General features: G+C 45.8%; 1 protein-coding gene across 1 annotated transcript in view; it reads right to left on the reverse strand.

Annotated features, from left to right (window-relative positions):
* Nucleotides 1-19,493, reverse strand: part of PTGIS (prostaglandin I2 synthase) — a 49,272-nt gene that overhangs the window by 20,072 nt on the left and 9,707 nt on the right. The window contains exons 3-6 of the mRNA XM_084854109.1: nucleotides 16,846-17,024; nucleotides 10,005-10,148; nucleotides 7,473-7,627; nucleotides 4,298-4,479 (exon numbers count right to left, since the gene is read on the reverse strand). Of these exons, the coding sequence (XP_084710235.1) occupies nucleotides 4,298-4,479; nucleotides 7,473-7,627; nucleotides 10,005-10,148; nucleotides 16,846-17,024 (660 nt within the window). The remainder of the gene's footprint in view (nucleotides 1-4,297; nucleotides 4,480-7,472; nucleotides 7,628-10,004; nucleotides 10,149-16,845; nucleotides 17,025-19,493) is intronic.

Here is a 19,493-nt window from a genome sequence, read left to right on the forward strand (position 1 = left end):
CATTTTGGGTGCAGCCAACACACGTGCATGAAAAGGGGCCCTGTGGAAATCATTTTAAGTTGCTTCCTGTAAAACATTTGCTGTATCATACAGCAAGATGGGCGTATTCAGTGGCTCACACCGCAAATCCAGCAGCCTCGCCGATGCCATTGCAGCCCTTAGGACGGTGGTGCAGAAGTTCGAGAGCCACACTTCCTTCTAGAGAAGCTTCTGGGGGCCACATTCCAGTGGTGGGTGGGGCCAGTGGCAAAAGCACAGGGCCAAAATATCCACCTGTCACAGCATAACGTTCTCACTGTCCATAACTACGCCTTAGGACAGGGGTGGACAACTTGTGGCCCTCCAAATGTTTTTGCCTACAACTCCCACCAGGCCTAGCCAGCAGAGCCAATGGTAAGGGATGATGGGAGTTGTAGGCCAAAACATCTGGAGGGCCACAAGTTGTCCACCCCTGCTTTAGGAGATGCATTTCAGCCTTTTAGAATGGGGAAGAATTACCCAAAAACAGGGAATCCCCCAGTGCTTGATGGACAGTGGTTGGGGGTCAGAGAAAGGGACTGAGGCTGTCTGGGGAATCCCAGAGGGCCAGATTTGACCTCTATGTTTGATGTTCTATACCCCTGCCTTAGGAACATAGGAAGCTGCCTTATACGAAGTCAGACCATTGACCCATCTAGCTCTATATTGTCTACACTGACTGGCAGCAACTTCCCAGGGTTTCAAACAGAGGTCACCCAGCCCTGGAGATGCCAGGGATTAAACCTGGACCTTCTGCATGCAAGGCACTTGTCAGGAAACAGTAGGAGAGACATCAAAGTTTCTTTCAGTGGAGGCTGGTGGCTTCGATGTCAGTGGGGGTGGGGGTGAATCCGCTCCAGCTTTCAGTCAGAACCAGACAGAACTCCTTTAGAGTTCTGACTGAAACCCAGAGTGGATTAAATGCCCCGTTGACATCGGAGCCACCAGCCTCCACTGGCTTCTTTGATGCTGCTTTCTGGATGTGTTGATCCTGGAAAACAAGCACCCATTCGTGTCCTCCAAAGTGCCCATCAGTACAACATGGACAGTTTGTTCTGGGGGACAACTCAACATGACCTAATTATGGGAGCAGGAAGTATCTGCCAAGGGAATTCATCCCCACCCACCACACCCAGGGTGACAGAGCTATTTCTAAATCTGGGAAACAGACTCCATGTGAAATCAAATATTTGATGGGCCAGCACTGTGTATTTCTCTATGCCTTTCTTTTTAAAATTCTGATGATTAAGTGAAATGTAAATATAGCATCACTGTTGATAGCAAGTGCATTGACAGTACATTAAATCCAATGGAGAGGAGTACAGGGCATGAATAATTCATGCTGAGTTTTGTTTGTTTTTTATTTCGGAACGGGGGGGATGTGGTTATCCCTCTATGTTATTTGTGGGCAATGGTTATGAAAATGGCATACAGCATAGAGGTGGCCCTAGCTAAGAAACCGGCCCAAGTTTGGAAGTGTGGGTGCAGTGGTGTTTGTGCAAAGGGAGTCTTAAAATTTCAGGGATGGAAAGAGTAATTTGTTTCCCATTGCCCCCTCTGTGGTGTCCCTAGGCAGGGAACCTGTAAAATATCAGAAGGAGATTTGTAGGGGCTAGGGAGTTACGATGAATGAAAAATAGTTGGTGGCCTATTTGTTTTCTGCTCAGTTGGTACCAAACTTACAGGAAGTGCAATAGGACTGAGGTAGTTGATGGAGGTGGAGCATACAGTGAAAGAGGCAGAAGAACTTCCAGCATTTTCAAGCAAGCACCCAATGCTACACCCTCCCAGGTCCCACAGACTCCACCAAAACTCTTCTCATGTTCCTGTTCTGGGGAGAGAACTAGCAAAGAACACTGAACACTGAAATGATCTTGGGATATATTACTGCAGCATCCCTGCCCCAAAGTACTGGGATTGGAGAGCCCTGAAAAAACCATCCACAGTTGTTAGAAGCTAGAGCTGTCAGTCATAAAACTGCACCCCCTCTAGGGATGGACGAAAGTCCCTTACCTTATCCCGCAGCTTGCTTCACGGTGGGGGGGAGGTGCTCCGTCCCTCCCCGCAAAATTCTGGGCGTGGTGGGAGGCGCCCCGTCCCTCTGGCCGAAATTCTGGCCGGGGTGGGGCGCCCCGTCCCTCCGGCCGCGAATCTCGTCTCCTGCCGGGACGCAAATAGTGGCGGCCATAGCCGCTGCCGTTTGCGTCCCTGCAGTCAGCCATGATAGGCTACGTAAATCGTTACGTAGCCTATCACAGCTGACTTTGGGGGGAAAAAAAAGCGCGTACGCAAATGGCGGCGCCCATGGGCGCCGCCATTTGCGTTCCTTATTTGGGCACGTGCAGTCTATGTAAACATTTACGTAGACTACGGCAAAAATAAGGGCAACGCTATTTGCGTTCCTTATTTGGGCACGTGCAGTCTATGTAAACATTTACGTAGACTACGGCAAAAATAAGGGCAACGCTATTTGCGTTCCTTATTTGGGCACATGTAGTCTACGTAAACATTTACGTAGACTATGGCGAAAATAAGGGCAACGCTATTTGCATTGCCCTTATTTTCGCCGTAGTCTACGTAAATGTTTACGTAGACTACACGTGCCCAAATAAGGAATGCAAGTGGCGGCGCCCATGGTCACCGCCATTTGCGTACGCGCTTCCCCCCCCCCCAAGTCAGCCGTGATAGGCTACATAAGGATTTACGTAGCCTATCACGGTGTTTTTTGAAAATCTAGCTGTGATAGGCTACGTAAATCTTTACATAGCCTATCATGTTTGTTGTGTTTTTTTACTGGGAAATGGCGGCGGCGGCAGCCGGTTGGAAGACCGGCCACCGCCGCCGCCGCCGCACTGCCACCAGGAGCCGCCAGCGCCAGGGACATTCAACAAAGGTAAGTCCCATTCCGGGGGGGTGGCAGACCGTTTCTCCACCAATTTCGGGGGGCCGAATGCGTTGGCATTCGGCCTCCCGGAGATTCGTGGAGAAATTCTCCGACATCCCTAACCCCCTCCCTCTCCACACCACGGTATTTTCCTTATATGGAGAGCATGGGAAGAAATATATCCATTTTTGCAGACACACTATCTGGGTCTCTGGGTCCGTCTGAATCCGAATTGCTAACAGAGGATTCACATTCAGATTCAGACCACTTGGGAGAAGCTCCACTTCGATTCAGACATCTCTTGAATCTCTCCAAATCAACCTGATTCAGTCTAGGATTTGGCCAAATCTGAAGCACACCTCTAGCTCCAAGAGTTATCTTCTTATGCACACAACCTTCTCATCTACTGTATGATTCTTGAGGCCAGGCACTTCCAAAGGGCTTAAGCAAAATGTAAGCAAGTGAGTGTGCTAGGGGCCATGGATTTATAAGCCACTCTTATCCAGTCAGGGCAATCTGCATGAGGGAACAGATTTCCACACGTGAATCCCCTTCCTGAGTCACATCCTAGGAACATAGGAAGCAGCCTCAAACCATGTCAGACCATAAGTTCATGTAGGTCCCAATTGTCAACTGGCAGCAGCTCTCCAGGGTTTCAGACAGGATTCCTTCCTAGACCTACCTGGAGAGGCAGGGGATGGAACCTCGTACCGTCTGTATGCCAAGCATGTGCTCTACCGCTGACCCATTCTCCCAAAAGAATTCTGCAATCACAAATCCCAGTGTTGGATTGGGACCACGTGTGCAGTATTGATCAGATCAGTTCTGACAGAGCCTATCAGTACTTTGGCAGTTGGGTGGGGTGGACTGGATCCAGTTTTTCCTTTCCCCCACCCCTTTTTTAACAGTTGACTGGCACCACCAAGATACGAATAGCTGGTTGGCAGATGAATGCACGCAATTCTTCATAAAGTAAATACCAGACACCTGTGCACAGATGCAGCCAGTGGGGGCTGGTGGCTCCAGTGTCAGTGGGGCAGTGAATCTGCTGTGGGTTTCAGTCAGAACCAGTCAGAACTCTAAAGCGCTACCCAAGGTGCTGGGCCCATTTTGGGTTCTAATTGGTTCTGAATGAAACCCAGAGCGGATTCACTGTCCCACTGACATAGGAGCCACCAGCCTCCACTACACGCAGCCCTTAGATTCACTTGCTCCATTTGCATTTAAAATAACGGGGGTGCAGGGGCTACAAAAGCTTGTGTCCCTAACTTCAGCCCTTCATGATTGATAGTGCTGGGAAGCCATTCACTCACTGTTAGTGGGGTCAGAATGTGGAGGCTAAGTGAGAATCCTGGAGAAAAGTATTCACTGGGAATGTGAGATTGTATTTTCTACCTGGGTACTCCAGAGCTGCAACAGCATGGCTCTAGTCTGCATATCTTCATCCACTCCCAGGTCCACCAAGTGCTGTTTATAGCTGTCCAGCCAAACGCTTCGGTTTGCCCTGGTGTCCAGCCTTTTCACAGAAAGTAACATCCAGAGATCTTCCTTGCAGCTGCCAAATGTTTTCTTTTCCGCTGCAGTATAGAAAGGTCGGAGATATAAACAGGGTGATCCAATGTTCTGCTCCTTTTCCAAGGAGTTCATTGCAGCATGTTGTCATTTTATCCTGACAACAACCCAGTGAGGTAGGAGAATCATATTCCCAGATTTTATTATATTATATTTTATTGTATTGTATTAGATTTATTGGGCAGTATCCCAATATTGGGCAATACTGCCTGTGGACTACCAGGACCTCCAGCTAGTACAACGGGAATCCAGCGGTTCCTGAAGCAATTGGAAAGAAGCCAAAACGCTAGTTTCTGGAAGGGCGCAGATCAGCAGAGCTCACAGGAGGGAGCTCTGCTGACCAGCCCTGTTCTAGGGCTGCTTATTTTTAGAAGTGACACTTCCTGTTGTGGCAGCAATGGATTCCACGAGTGCAATGGAATCAGCAGAGACAGAGTAGCCTCATTGCATGCTGCCCTTTCGGCTGGATGCAGGATTCTGAAAGAAGAAATGGGCGTGATGTGAGAATTCTCCCACCCTGCCGTTGAGTCTCCTTGTGGGCTCTGTATTCCGAATGGTGGTCCTATAGAGGTGGTCTCCTGGGGGAGAAGGCTATCAATGGCTACTAGTCCTGATGGATATGCTACCTCCAGTATCAGAGGTAGCTGGTAACAGTTGCTGGGGAACAAGGGTGGGAGGATGGTGTTGCACTCAGGTCCTGCTTGTGGGTTTCCCATGGGCAGCTGGTTGGCCACTCTATGAACAGAATGCTGGACTAGATGGACCCTTGGTGTGATCCAGCAGGGCTCTTCTCATGTTCTTATGACAAAGACTAGACTGGACTTCACTCCCCTCTGGAGCCAGGCTTGGCTGAACCTAGCAGCACTCCCTGCCTTAGGGCCAAACTTGACATGAGATTAATCAGTCAATGAGCATGTTATGTTGGTTATGGAAACAGCAACTATGCGGAAGCCTAAGCAGGCTTGGGAACGTGGGGATGACTGGGTGGGGAGTTTAACTCTTCATCTCCCTGCCATGGTCCCAATGATAATCACCTCTCCGAGTTCACTAAGAACCTACCTGTGCACTACAATCAACATCTGAGGCCCTGCTCTGACTGCCTCCTCCAAGGGAGAGGGTCTTCTCGGTGGTAGCCCCTCAATTGTGGAATGCTACCCCACTGAGGTCCACCAGGTACCAACATTTCCATCTTTTCAGGGCCAAGTTAAGACTTGCCTCTATTCCCAGGCAATTGATGGCATATGATGGGGCTTTTAATGTCAGTTGTTTTATCAGGTTCTGGTATTTTATTTTTAATCATTTATAGCTGTTTTAAATTTGTTTATATTAAAGATTTTATATTATGTTTTATTATATTATGTTTTAATTTTTGTGAACTGCTCAGAGAGCTTTGGCTATTGGGTGTTATAGTAGAAATGAAATTAACGCTATATGCATTTCAAGGGAAGCTCCCATTGGCCCTTAGAAAGTGTCCGCTATGGGGGCCATTGTTCTAAAATTAATGTCCAGCTTGAATTATATAAGGATTATCAGATTTTTCAGTACTTCCGTTCTGCACCTCAGGGGTAGTACGTGTTACTGATGGTGCTACTCTTATAACTGTTTGTCTTAGCATTTCCCGAGGGACATTCTCCATTTATTCCTCTGTTCCAGCATGCCTATTCCTAGATATTGTTTTTTCTTTGTAAGGGCACAGTTCTACTTAGTAACCTTACAGTCTTAAGGCTGAAACAAACTACAGGCAGGCCTTACCAAAATGTCTTCCTCCAGAAACACCTTCCCCCATTATAAACACTGAGCATTTAGGAAGAATTCTGTGCAACTTGAAACACTGACATTGTGAACTCAGGTTGGCCCTCATAGTTATTCTATTTTCTCTGCCAGTACCATTCTATCAGACAAGCAGGGCTGTTTCTTTCTGAACAGGCAAAACGAACTGAAAGGTTATACAACGGTGCCATCTACTGCTCAGAAGTTCCTCCTTCCCAGTAAGTTGTTTACACTACAAGGCCGTAGTTCAGTCTCCCTCAGCCCTCCAGATGTATCAGAATTAAAACTCCCATTGTCTACAGCCAGCGTGCTGTCATGCTGCCTGGGGATGACAGGAGATGTAGTCCAACACATCTGGAGGGATGAAGAACATATGAAGAGCCATGCTGGATCAGGCCAAAGACCTATCTAGTTCAACATTCTGTTCACAGTGGCCAATCAGATGCTCATGGGAAGCCCAAAAACAGGAGAGCGATAGCACCCTCCTCCTTGCGTTCCCTAGCAACTGGCATTGAGAGGCATGCTGTAGTCCAGAAAAGCTTATGCCATCATGAATCCTTTTAAAGTGCCACAAACACTGTTGCTTTTGCTGCATCGGACTAACGCAGCTACCCTCGGGTTACATCCGTAGAGCAAGTACAAGCACACTAGAAATACGTAAGCAGCCACAGCAAAGACTGAGAGGTGAATTATATCAAGAATCTCCAGATTTGGTCATGTTTGGGGTTTTTTACTTCCTTTAAGGTGCGACCATATGCACATTCAGACAGAAAAAGGGCCTACTACTCCAGGCTGGCCCAAGACATTTGGCTGCCTGAGGCGAAGAAAAAGATGGCACCCTCTCCCATTTCATGTACAAAAGCTGACTAGACTGATTCTTAAACACTGGTGATGCAGCAGCATCCTCCATTCAACATGAAGGCTGCAGGATAGCTTGGGTGCATAGGGCAGGCTGTGAGGCACACAGCTCTCTCCTCCAACACCTTGCTGCCATCTCCTAGCATCTACCACCTGAAGTGACCACTTCGCCCGGCCTAATGGTAGGGCTGGCACTGTACAACTCCCAGCATGCCCCAGACAGCATGGCTGGCTGGGGCATACTGGGAGGTGTCAGCCTTTTTTCTGTCTAAACATGCATAGGATTGCACCCATTAGAGATTCTAACCCATACCCCACTTTCAATCTACCAAGCCCCAAAATTTTGAAAGTGATCTTCAAGTACACCAACCTCTGCTTAAAATGTTGCGGGCAGCTTTCATCAAAAAACGGTCCAGTTTATAAAACCCTTGATATACTTCCAGAGAGTGAGCCTGATCATTAGCTTGACTAGAGGCATCTTCATAATTCTTGCTTTCATTGCCATACAGTGTCAGGTATCCAGCTCTGTGAAGTGGGAATGGAGGACAATACATATAGATTTAAATGCTTCATTTTACAATATAAATCTTACACTATTCTTGTATGTATTAAACCCCATGGCTTTCACTACCACTTACCAGAAGATGATACCATCTCTACCTCTCCACCCTAGTCCTTCCATTCTCTGTTCCAGCCTTTGGCAACCTGCCACCTTCTCAGTTGCGTTGGACTACAACTCCCATCATCTCCATCCACTGGGGGTGATGAGGGATGCAGTCCAGCTAGGGATGTCAGAAAAATCTGTAAAAGTCCATAAAATTCAAATGAGTTCAGATTTCTATGAATCTGACCTGCTGATTCCGCAGTGGACCGGGTTTTTCAAAGTGATGTGGATTCTGCAGATTTGTGGACCAGTTTTTGACTTTGGGGTGGGATTTGTGCTAATTCATACTAGCGCTAATTCACACATGTGCAAACGTGCTGATCTGCATTAGTTAATGCGCATTAGTGCTAATGTGCATTAGCAAAAATAGAATGAAATTCTGGGTTTAAAAATCTACTTCCGCCAATGAGTGAAAGATGGAACGAAAGGTGCCCGAACACCCATAAAACACAGATGGAATGGATTTAACAAAACCTATACACCCCTAAGTCCAATATGTCAGGAGGGTGCCAGGTAGGCGAAGGCAGCTCTGTTCAACACTGGATCTGCAATTGCTTCCCTGGTAGTTCTCCTTGGTTGTCTCAACTCCGTATATCCAAGACTGAGCTGCTCATCTTTCTTCCCAGGCCTTCCTCTCGGTCATCCTCATCATCTATTGACAACATCACCATCCATCCTTGTGACCAGGCAAAAAGGCCTTGGCTTTATCTCCAATTCCTCCCTTTCATGTGTCTCTCTCCCTGCTTGCTGTGTCACCAAGTCATGCCACTTCTCCCTGTACAACATTAATCTGATCCTCCTCTTCCTCTCAGCCCCCTCCCCTGGATTACTGCAGCCTTCTCCTCTCTGGCCTTCTCTTTGGCCATATCTCAGTCTTTCCAAATTTATTCTGATCAGGGGAAGCTATCTATGTATTGCCAGAGTTTGTTTGTTTGTTTCTTTCATTTCTATACTGCCCAATAGCCGAAGCTCTCTGGGCGGTTCACAAAAATTAAAACCAAACAACACACAATAAAACAATTTAAAATATATAGAACATTAAAACCACAATATAACAATACAACCACAATAAAACCTATCAGCAGTGCAAGAGTTTAAAATACAGATTTAAAACAGCAAAGATAAAAATTTAGAAAGCTAAAATGCTAAATGGTTTACTCCATGGCATGAGGGTTAGGCCCCTGGGGTTGCATCCAATGGTGGCTTTGTGCTGGCAGAGAGCACTTCTGCTCATGAAAGCCATGGTACCAAATTATTGCCAGTCCGTCCCCCACCCCCGCTTAGTCACTGCAGCCTCCCACACAACCTGAGGGTTGGGGGGCCCTCCCCAAAAGTGTGGGATATGGCATGGAGGAGAAATCAGGAAAAACTGAGCACCCCATTTTGCATGAACAGAAGCACTTTCCACTAGTGCAAAGGCTACCATTGGGTACAAATCTTGGTCGCTTTCTTTTTTCTTTAAGAGCCAACAGTCTTTGGCTTCTGCACAACAGGATGGATTCTGTATTGACTCCACATTCTGAAATGTGATCACGGCTATGTAAACGCCTAGTTCCCAATGGACCTATCTGGTATTTTATTTTGCTTTATTCTTCTGGAAAAGGTGTGCTCCTTGTGTTATACAATGCTAACATCCATGTAGTCATTCAGTATGGGCAGATTGATAGGCAAACACAGCCTTCACCAAACCTGGCGCTCTTCAAATGTGTTGTACTGCAAACTCCTGGCATCCCCTAGCCAGCCATGCTGGCTGGGGCATGCTGGGAATTGTAGTCCAACACATTTGGAAGGTGTTTGGTTGGAGAAGGCTGAGCAAAGAGGTCAAGCATATCAATTTCATTCCCAGGGGCTGGTCTTACAAAGATTTCATTTAATTATGAGAACTAATGCTAAGCTGCCCCCACCCCCATTTTTATCTCTTCGGCAGGTGCATTGCTAACTCCAGCGGTTTGGGGGGGGAGGAACCTCTTCCTTAATGATATCACCACTGCCTATCTGCTTGGCAAATTGAGGCGCCTCCTCCGTGCTTTTGTTACTGTTGAGCAACAGAACAGGAACAGGTGTCGACAGAGGAGGAAAAGCAAGGCCAGGGGGCTGCCCGGGGTCAGCTTTGGAGCCCCTCTTGGGACATGGGCCTCAGTAAGTGCCCCATGATGTCGATCTCTGATGCCAGCCCTGAACAAACCTTATTGTCCCCTTCCCATTTCAGAAGAAATACCTTAGGAATGTCACACCCACCTGAGCATTGTACTGTAGGAGAGGTGAAACAGGCCTTCCTCTTTCCACTGCCCACTGGCTTTACTTGGGTCGGAAAGCAAAATGGTTCTTAGATTGAAGGACATTGCCTGTGTCAGGGTCGGGAGATTCTTGTTTTGCAGAGTCCTGCAAAATCAAAAGCTGCTTTATTAAACCCCTTCCTGCTTTTCACTGACACTTCCAGAATTGGGATTTATTAAATGCCTCTTGAAAACTAAGCAACACTCTCAGTACACACTGTGAGTTCTTGAAGGGCAACCTCACAAAACCATCATCACCGTGGGAAGAGTTGGTATGAAGAACTATTTCCTCTTCTGAATACAATCATTAAAGCTCCCCCTCATGGGAAGAAAAATGGACATTGGAACAATTAACAGTGCAATCCTATACATGTCTACTAAGAAGTAAGCCCCACTGACTTCAATGGGATTTACTCCCAGATAAGTGTGCATAGAATTGCAGCCTACGAGAAGCTATTCAAGGGGCAATTAAGAAGTTTTTTCATCACATCCCACAGTCATAATCAATAAGACAAGCAAAACCTGAAACAGAACACTTTTAAATGTACAGTAGCTGGAAAACATCAATAGTGCTTTGACTGTGCTGTAATTATGTTTTATTGCACACTCTCCCACAACCACCCAAATTGACAGATCAGGTCTGGAAAAAAAAGTACAGGAGGACAATGCAGAAAACTCTGTAGCAACAATTTAACAATGACATCATCTGGATTCTCTGTAAAATGTGAGAGCAGAAAGGATGGTAATTCCAGAGAAAGGGGCTAATAGCAAAGCAACCAAGGACAGTGATTTTCAAATTGAGCTCTGGTGAACTTAGAGCGGGTTAATAGCAGCAGATACACTCCCCTAAAAGATGCTTGCCCACACCTACTGGCCTTCCATCACAACAACCGCTGGGGAGTGCCATATGCTTTGGGTCTGATTCTTAGTTCATGCAGAATAATGGCGAACTGGCAACAACCCTGGCCTCTGCCCTGTAGGAATGGGCCAGTTTAGAATAATTTCTAGAGTCTTCTAGAATTCACAGAGGTTCCATCTTTGATAGACAAGCTGATGTGGGAAGCATTTCGTGAGATCAGAAAGTTTTAAAATTGCTGCATTAACATTAGGGCATCCTTCCCCAACCTGGTGTTCTCCAGATGTTTTGGATTACAACTCCTACCCATTGTATGGGGCTAATGGGAGTTGAAGTCCTAAACATCTGGAGGGCAGCACGTTAGGGGAAGGGCTGCATTAAGGCATGTTCGCACAGGAACAAATCCATACATGGCCCTAATAGTTCCAGGCCATATCAGGCCTGTATGGTTTGCACAGTGCCCTACACCTAACAGACACTCATCTGTGCTATGTGGACCAGAGCGATCACAGAATTGATGCAGGAAACATTAGCTCCATTTCTATGAATCCAACCCATAGATTCTGCAGCGGACTGGCTTTTCCCAAGTTGAATGGATTCCGCAGACCTGCAGACCATTTTTTTAACTTAAATTTTACTTGCACAAATTTAGTTATAGGAAAATACGTAAAATAAAAAACACTAGCCAAAAGTGTGCATTTCCCCCATATGCTAAAGAATAAAGAATGAAAATGCACATTTGAAGGGATTTCTGCATGGGGGGGGAGGATTTTAGCATTTTCATGAATGCCAATTTGTGCAAATTCAGGAAATTGGGGAAAAAAACATGATTCCGGCAGTTAGGCACCTGACACTCCACGAAATGCATACCAAACGGATTTTACAAAATCCGTACATCCCTACATCAGGTGCTTTAGAATGACTACATCTATTTGATAGAGAGTAGAATCTAGACAATTCCAACCAAAGTATGTTATTTTATGACATTAGTGGGAGAAAGCTAACGAAGATTTATCTGGGCCCGGCTGTCTTTAAAACAAAAAACCTGGCATTTGGACAGATCTAGTGTGCCTCAGTGGGAAGCACAGTGCTACAAGGTATGAATTCCCTGTGGTGCTGCCTATTGTTTATTCATACCAGTGGTGGGGAACCTTTTTAAGTCCAAGGGCCAAATTCCATTTTGGAGAAGTTCATGCAGGCTGCATTCCAAAGGTGGGCATGGCTGATGGCAAGGGGCAGGACCAAAGGTAAAGGGGCAGGGCCAAAAATAGTCCATTTCTGGGCCCAGTGCATTTCTGGGCCTGATTCAAAGTGCTGGTATTAACATTCAAAGCCCTAAATGGCTTGGGGCCAGGTTATCTGAAGGATTGCCTCCTCCCATATGTGCCTGCCTGGACCCCAAGATCATCTTCAAGGATCCTTCTCCATGAGCCCCCACCAAAGGAAGTGAGGCAGGTAGTTACCAAGAAGAGGGCCTTTTTCTGCTGTGGCACCCCGGCTGCGGAACGAGCTCCCTAGAGAGGTTCACCTGGCACCTACATTGTACTCCTTCCAGCGCCAGGTGAAGATCTTTTTATTTTCCCAGCATCTTAGCTTCCTAGTCTTTTAGCTCTGGTGTTTTAAAGCTGCATTTTAAATCTCTGCATTGATGCTAGGTTTTATTCTGGTTGTACTGTTATATTGTGGTTTTAAGCTTTTATATTTGGTATTGTTTTATCCTGCACCTTGTGGTTTTGATTTTTATGAACCACCCAGACAGCTTCGGTACTGGGTAGTATAGAAATACATAAATAAATAAAACAAAATTTAAAAATACCAGCATATTGTAGCTGAAAGCATTTACCACCAGTAACTAAGCCTTATGAGAGGCATTTCAACCTTTTAGAATGGGGGGAAATGGTCCAATGACCGGGAAACCAGCCAGCGATTGGTGGTTGGTGGAAAGAGGATGGGGCCAACGGGAGGGGATGGCTGACTGGGGAACCGCAGAGGGCTGGTTTGGAATGAGTTTCCCCACTCCTGATGCATACATGGTTTATGCCCATGGTGCTTGACGTAAGCGAGGAAGATAGGTCCTTGCCCTCAGAAGCTTACAGAGCAGATTTTGACAGGAAGGAAGAACAGGTAAAAGAGATGAATGTGAGGGTTTGTTTTCATTGGAGATAGGGCTGTCTAAGCTTGAGGGGGTCCTGGGCAAAGTGTCTGCTGGTGGGCCCCCTTTTCTGTCAGTGGGCCCTAGTAGGTCAACCTGGCTGTGGTGGCAGCAGTCTAAGTGGTGCTGGGTGGCTGGGCTTAGCCAGCCTTCTGATTTCTCACAAAGCCCCAGAGTAACGCCACATCAGGGGCATTGTGGGAAATTTAAAGGGAAGCTAGATCCAGCTACTTGGCGCTGCTCACAGTGCCAAGTCAGGAACAAAAACATTTTAAGGGATCCAAGGGCAGACATTAGCAGTGGGCCCTGTCAGGTGCTGGGGCCCTAGCAGTTGCCCAATGATGCCAACCCTGGCTGGCAATGAGGAACAAAGACAGAGGTGCCACATAACATAATGTGTGGTCCCTTCACATACACATGCCATGTACAGAGTGCATGAGGGAAGAAGGCCACTGCAAAAAGACAGAGAAAGACCCTCACATATAGCACCCCAGCTGGCAATTGCTGTGGACAACTTGACTCTGTGGATCTTTGCCCATCTGAGCAGCCACTATCTTCTATTTATGTATCTGTCACATTTGCATCCCACCCTTCCTCCAAAACTCTCACACAGAATGCTTGCGTTTCCCTCCGATTTTATCCTCACAACAACCCAGCAAGGTAGGTTAGACTGAGAGAAGGTGTCCAGCCCTAAGGTTACCCAGTGAGACTTTGTTTCTAAATCGGGCATTTGAACTCGGGTCTCCTCATTGATTCCAAGCCTAATACTCCACCACACTGGCTTCATTAACCCAAACTGCATCAACAGCGTCCTTGAGTGCTACTCCAATAAAGTCCCAAGGGACTAGTTATGCTCTGTTTTTCTTGGCGCGCCCAGTCAGCAGGAAGCTTCCACAAGTCGAGGTTTCACAAGGAACTTGCACAGGAGAGTCCCTCCTCTGAGAGAAAATTCTGCTTGCTTATCTTAGCTGACACTAATTCAATTTCCTCTTCAGGCTTGTTTACCTAGGCAGGCTACCATGCCATGACTTTGGGATCCTTCCAATTGGGCTGCAATAGGAAGAGTGCTACTGACCATTAATATGGGAAGTGACCAGATGCAATAGCACTCCTAGGTATAATGCCTTGACACACAGGAATCATCAGCTAGTGTAGCATAGCAGCTAAGAGACTAAGCTGTGAATCAGGAAGTCCCCAGTTCAAATCTCCCCTCTGCCACAAACTCACTAGGCCAAGGGTAGGCAACCTTTTTGGGCTGTGAACATATTTGGCAATTTGAGAAGCTGTCCTGGGCACCACCACAAAATGGCTGCCATGGGAGGCATGGCAAAGAACAAATAACCTGCCCAACAAGACGGAGCACAACGTAGAGGTGGGGTCTGAGCCTCAACACACTAAACACCTGCTTTGAACCCACCATTTTCAGCACCAGCAGAAACTTTTTCCATAGCAATTCCCAGCTGCTGGTAAGAAAATGGGTCAATAAAAAATAAAATAAGTGGGAAGGGTGGGACACTTTGGTGGGAGCTAAGAAAGATGTCCAGGGTGCATTGGTGGCCTATGCTTGCACTAGGTGGCCTTAGGCAAGCTGCTTTCTCTCTCAGCCTCTCCCTTTCCCCCATCTGCGATATGGGAGATAATAATAATGCCCAGCCCTACGGAGCTGATGTAAGGACCACAGCTTGGTGATGCACGTGATGCACTTGAACACTTGAAAGTACTATACAAATATCAAATATTATTATGCTTTTTCAAATTGAATGAGCAGTGCTGAGTTAAGCTAGCCCTTCCAGGATTTTTAAAGGTACAGAATGGAAGGGAAAGATGTGACTTAGAGCCAAACTAAACATTCATCCAATCACACATAGCAAAACGTGTGATTGCATTATTTACTTTAGTGTACGCATGCCCAGCTCTGATTCGGATTGGGACTGTGGTACTCTGGGAGGGGGGATTTAATCTTCCCCCCCTCCCATTTTCATCCTGAAATTATACCCCATGGGCGGGGGGTTAAACAGAAAAAAACCCTCTTCATTCTTGGGGGGGGGGGTTCAGGATGAAAATGGGGGGGGAGCTTATATCCCCCCTCCCAGAGCACCACAGACCTGATCCGAATCAGAACTATGTGCACTTACACTAAAGTAAGTAATCCAATCATGCTTACCTTTGCTATGCGTGATGGGATGAACTTTTCATGTGGTCCTAAGGAGCCACTTAAATCAGTGTTTATCAGACTTCTATCAACAAAAGCATCATCCTGGAGCTGGTGGAAGATATTTTTTGCTGTCCCAAGTAGCTGAACCCTGTGGGGTCCAAGAAGTGAGCCCCAGGATTGCTGGTACTGCCACAGAGAACACTGGGGTACAGGCTTATTGGGGAATTGTTGCCAAACATGCACAACTCACAACATCATTTTCCCCATCTAATAGTACCATTTGAGATATGAACATAGTTATCTAGTGCTTCCAGTTATACAGCTCCAACTCCATCAAAAAGTGCATTTCTTCACCATGGTTTTGTTTTCCTTTCATTTGCCAAGGTAAACTCTGAGGTCTGGCTGTTTACACTCTGAAACTGCTTTTCCCCGCCCCGCCCCGTTTTAAAGGGTTTAAAGTAGCTTGTGGCTACACCAGAGATTTTTAAGGTATGAGAGAATAAAACTAGACACCCTCTAAAAGAAAAGAGATTCTACAGAAAGGCTCTTTTAAAAAAATCAAAAGCAGCAAAGCTGCTTATTAATTCCTTATTATAAGGAGCATTAAAGGGTGTGTGACAGAATTCAAACCACACAACACTTTCAGAAACAGTGTTTGGCACAGACCTAGGCAGAGCATTCCCATGCCATATGTCTGAAAGTGCATGTAATGTGGCATTGCACCCGCCAGGTCTATACCACTTTAGAACACTGATACGAATTGCATAATTGAAGGTTATCCTCTTCAAAAACATTTTGCTCAAGTCATGGAGGCAGACTTCTCCCTGAGGAATGGGTGTATGAATCTTAGGCTACTTGGGAGCAGTTTGTATGAAATCCCAGACAGAAATTATTTGTGTCATCTTTTTATAATTGCAACAAAAAAAAACCCTTATGATGGATCAAAACAGGGAAAAACAAACATATTCCCACTATTAAAAATTGATCACTGAACATTAATCCATTTGCACATGGCCAAAACAAAAAAGGATAAAAGAGGATACTGATTTCAATAAAATGTGCATGTGCTAATTTATATGTTTAGATACACATTTAGAAATCATGACTATAATTTAAACAGAAATACAGCCATAGCAGGGAAGATTGCTATTCACCACAGCAGGGAAGATTGTGACCAGGTGACCTGTGTGCCTGCTCAGTCTGCTGTCCAGGGGCTAAGTGGGACCAGCAGGGTCATTCTTAGGTCAAGAGAAGTGTGTGTGTGTGTGTGTGTGTGTGTGTGTGGTGGGAGTTTAGACACTGGGTTGTACTGAAGGGGAGCGTGCACAATTAATTCACGTTGCCTAAATACAGCTGTACGGTATCACTTCAGGATTCTACCACCTCATTTTGCCATATGTGTACACAAGATCCAAGCACCTGGCATGCATGTGCGCGCGCATGCATGCACACCGCAGCATTAAGCATTGCAGATGAGTACTTGAATTCACCATCACCTTGAATTCAGTGTCAATCCTTAGAAGAAGAAACTGATACACATTGTGAGATCCCTGAACTGGGTACCAATAATAATATGCCATCCTGGCACATTGGCACAGCTTTCTCATTGCAAGTCCTTTCCATCTAAAAGTTGCACTTACGTTCTCAGCATGGCTTTCTCCTCATCGGGGTCATAATCTGGGAGCTTAACATCAAACATTCGGTCCATTAAAATGTGTGCATATTGGCCAAAGTCCAACTTGGAGCGAGATTCCCAAAGCACCACATCATAGGAACAGGGGTCCAATAAGACAGTGAGAAATTTCCCTGCAACTTGAACCTTAAATAAAAATAAAACAAGGAAGTCACAAAAACATGAATCTAGGATATCAAGTAAAGGAAATCAATGCATTTGCAAAAAATGACTATCGAAAGACATGTGCCACCACTCCATGTTTAAGGGTAGCATTGCCAAGCATCGCAAAAAGAAAAAAGCAATTACAATTATGTGCCATATATACGCATGTAGGCATCTTCAGCCTTTAGAGGCCTGTGGGCACATTTGGCATTTTGAAAATTGCCCCGGGTGCCATCACAAATTGACTGCTGTAGGGGGATGGGGAACCAATCACAATAATATCAGAAGTGCCCCCTTATGTGTGTTTATATGTATGTGAATGAATGTGTACTTTGCATCTGTGTTACCCACTCTGGCAGCTCTCTCTCTCTCTCTCTCTCTCTCTCTCTCTCTCACTCTCTGGGGAATATCCAATGTTACTCCTATGTAGAGTCGAACCACTGAAATGAATGAGACAAGTCAAAACTAACTCAAGTCCCATTCATTTCAATGGATTCATTTCTACTCTACGTGGGACTAACATTGGGTACTACTGCCTGACTCCGTAGTGTAGGAAAGACCACAATCCAAATTTAACAAGCTTAAGTTGCCTAAAAGCATGGAAGGAGTAAGAAGGAAACTGTATATATGTCACCGACTGCACAATTTCTTTTAACTCCACTGACAGCAGCTAACCATTGTCTTAGACTTATTATCATTATCGCTGTAATCCAGGGGTGCAGAACCTCAGGCCCAGGTGACAAATCCAGCCCACTTGGGGTGACAAATCCAGCTCTCTGGGGTTCCCCAGACAGCCACGCACCTTTTCCCGGGCCACTCCCCCTTTCCCCAACCATCGATCATTTGGTGGTTTCCCGACTTTTGTGCAGTTTAATCAATCATTACTGTGTTCTGCTCCCAGGTAGCAAGCTGCAGGTTCATGCCAACTACTTGGATCAAGATTAGTTAGAAGAAGAGTAATTGTTTGGGTTGATTCAAACAGAGAATGGACTAATTCCACAGGGTCCTGTTCCTTCTGTTCACTTTAAATGTTTATGTATTTGAAATGTACAATACATGCCACGTTTGAAGAATTTTAAATACTAAAAAAGGCAAAAACAAAAACCAACTCTAAATGTTCCATTCCATAATTTTAACAGAGAATAACCAATAAGCTTTCAATCATCCCTTTTTTTTTTAAAGGAAGAGGGGTTCTTCAAATCCCTAGTCAGCAATGCAGCTCAGTGGCTGATCTTGGGCCAATCCTTCTGGAAGCATGAAAAATACACAGGTATCACAAGGTTATTAACAAATACTTGGTGCTTCGGGTGAAAACATGATCTCTCAGGGGATTTAAGATCTGCCAGTGTGACCCTGCCAGAGCTGGTCCAAGACATATCACTGCCTAAGGGAAAGAAGATGGCGTCTCTCCCCATTCCAGTAAAGAAACTCACTGGACCAGCAGTTGAATTGGAGACAGGACAGCCTCTGGCACACCTGAGGGCAGCAGGTTAATGTATAGTGTACAGGGCAGGCTGCACAGCAGGCAGTTCTGTCCTCCAACACCTTGCGATGCTCGCCACCCCTCAGCATCTGCAGCCTGAGGCAGCTGCCTCACTCTGCCTAATGGTAGGGCTGGCCTTTGCTCTGCCCTCTCTGGAGGTAGTACTGTAACCTACTGAGAAAAGGGTCTTTTTTGAGGTGGCCTAAGAGTTACAGACTATGCTCCCCTGAGAAATCTATGTATTTTATTCCCTGATCTCTTTTTTTAATTCCAAAAGACACTTTGAAATAATCTGAGTATTTTTACTGTTGCTTTTATGTATTTTAAATTATTGCTTCATACTTTTTTTAATCTTATTTTTTTTGTAAACTGCCTAGTGAACATTTTGCTGCAAGACAGTCTAGAAATACTGTAACTGCATAAATAACTTGAAGGACCACATTTTCCCATACCAGCACTCTCAGGTCATCAGCAGACGTCCTTCTCACTTGCTCCTCATGAAGGGCCATTAAGATGGTGAGTACAAGAGACAGGGCCTTCTCAGTGGGGGCCACACACCTCTGGAATTAGCTTCCATCAGAGGTTCATCAAGGTTCTTCTTTGCAGGCCTTTAGGAAAGCTCTGAAGACCCACATGCTTTTGCTGGCCATTCCAAAAGTTCATGGGCTGGTGGTTCTCAGTAAATTAAGAACATAAGGACATAAGAAGACTCCTGCTGGATCAGGCCAAGGGTCCATCTAATCCAGCATTCTGTTCACACAGTGGCAACCCAGCTGTCAACCAGGAACCCATAAGCAGGACACAAGCGCAACAGCACCCTCCCACCCACGTTCCCCAGCAACTGGTGTACGTAGGCATAGTGCTTCTGATACTGGAGGTAACAAATAGCCATCAGGACTAGTACTGGACTCCATGAATGTGTCCAATCCCCTTTTAAAGCCATCCAAACTGGTGGCCATCACTATGTC

This window comes from Heloderma suspectum, chromosome 4 (genome assembly GCF_057233095.1).
Source record: "Heloderma suspectum isolate Gila_16-S chromosome 4, 16-S_ref, whole genome shotgun sequence".
Classification (NCBI taxonomy): domain Eukaryota; kingdom Metazoa; phylum Chordata; class Lepidosauria; order Squamata; family Helodermatidae; genus Heloderma; species Heloderma suspectum.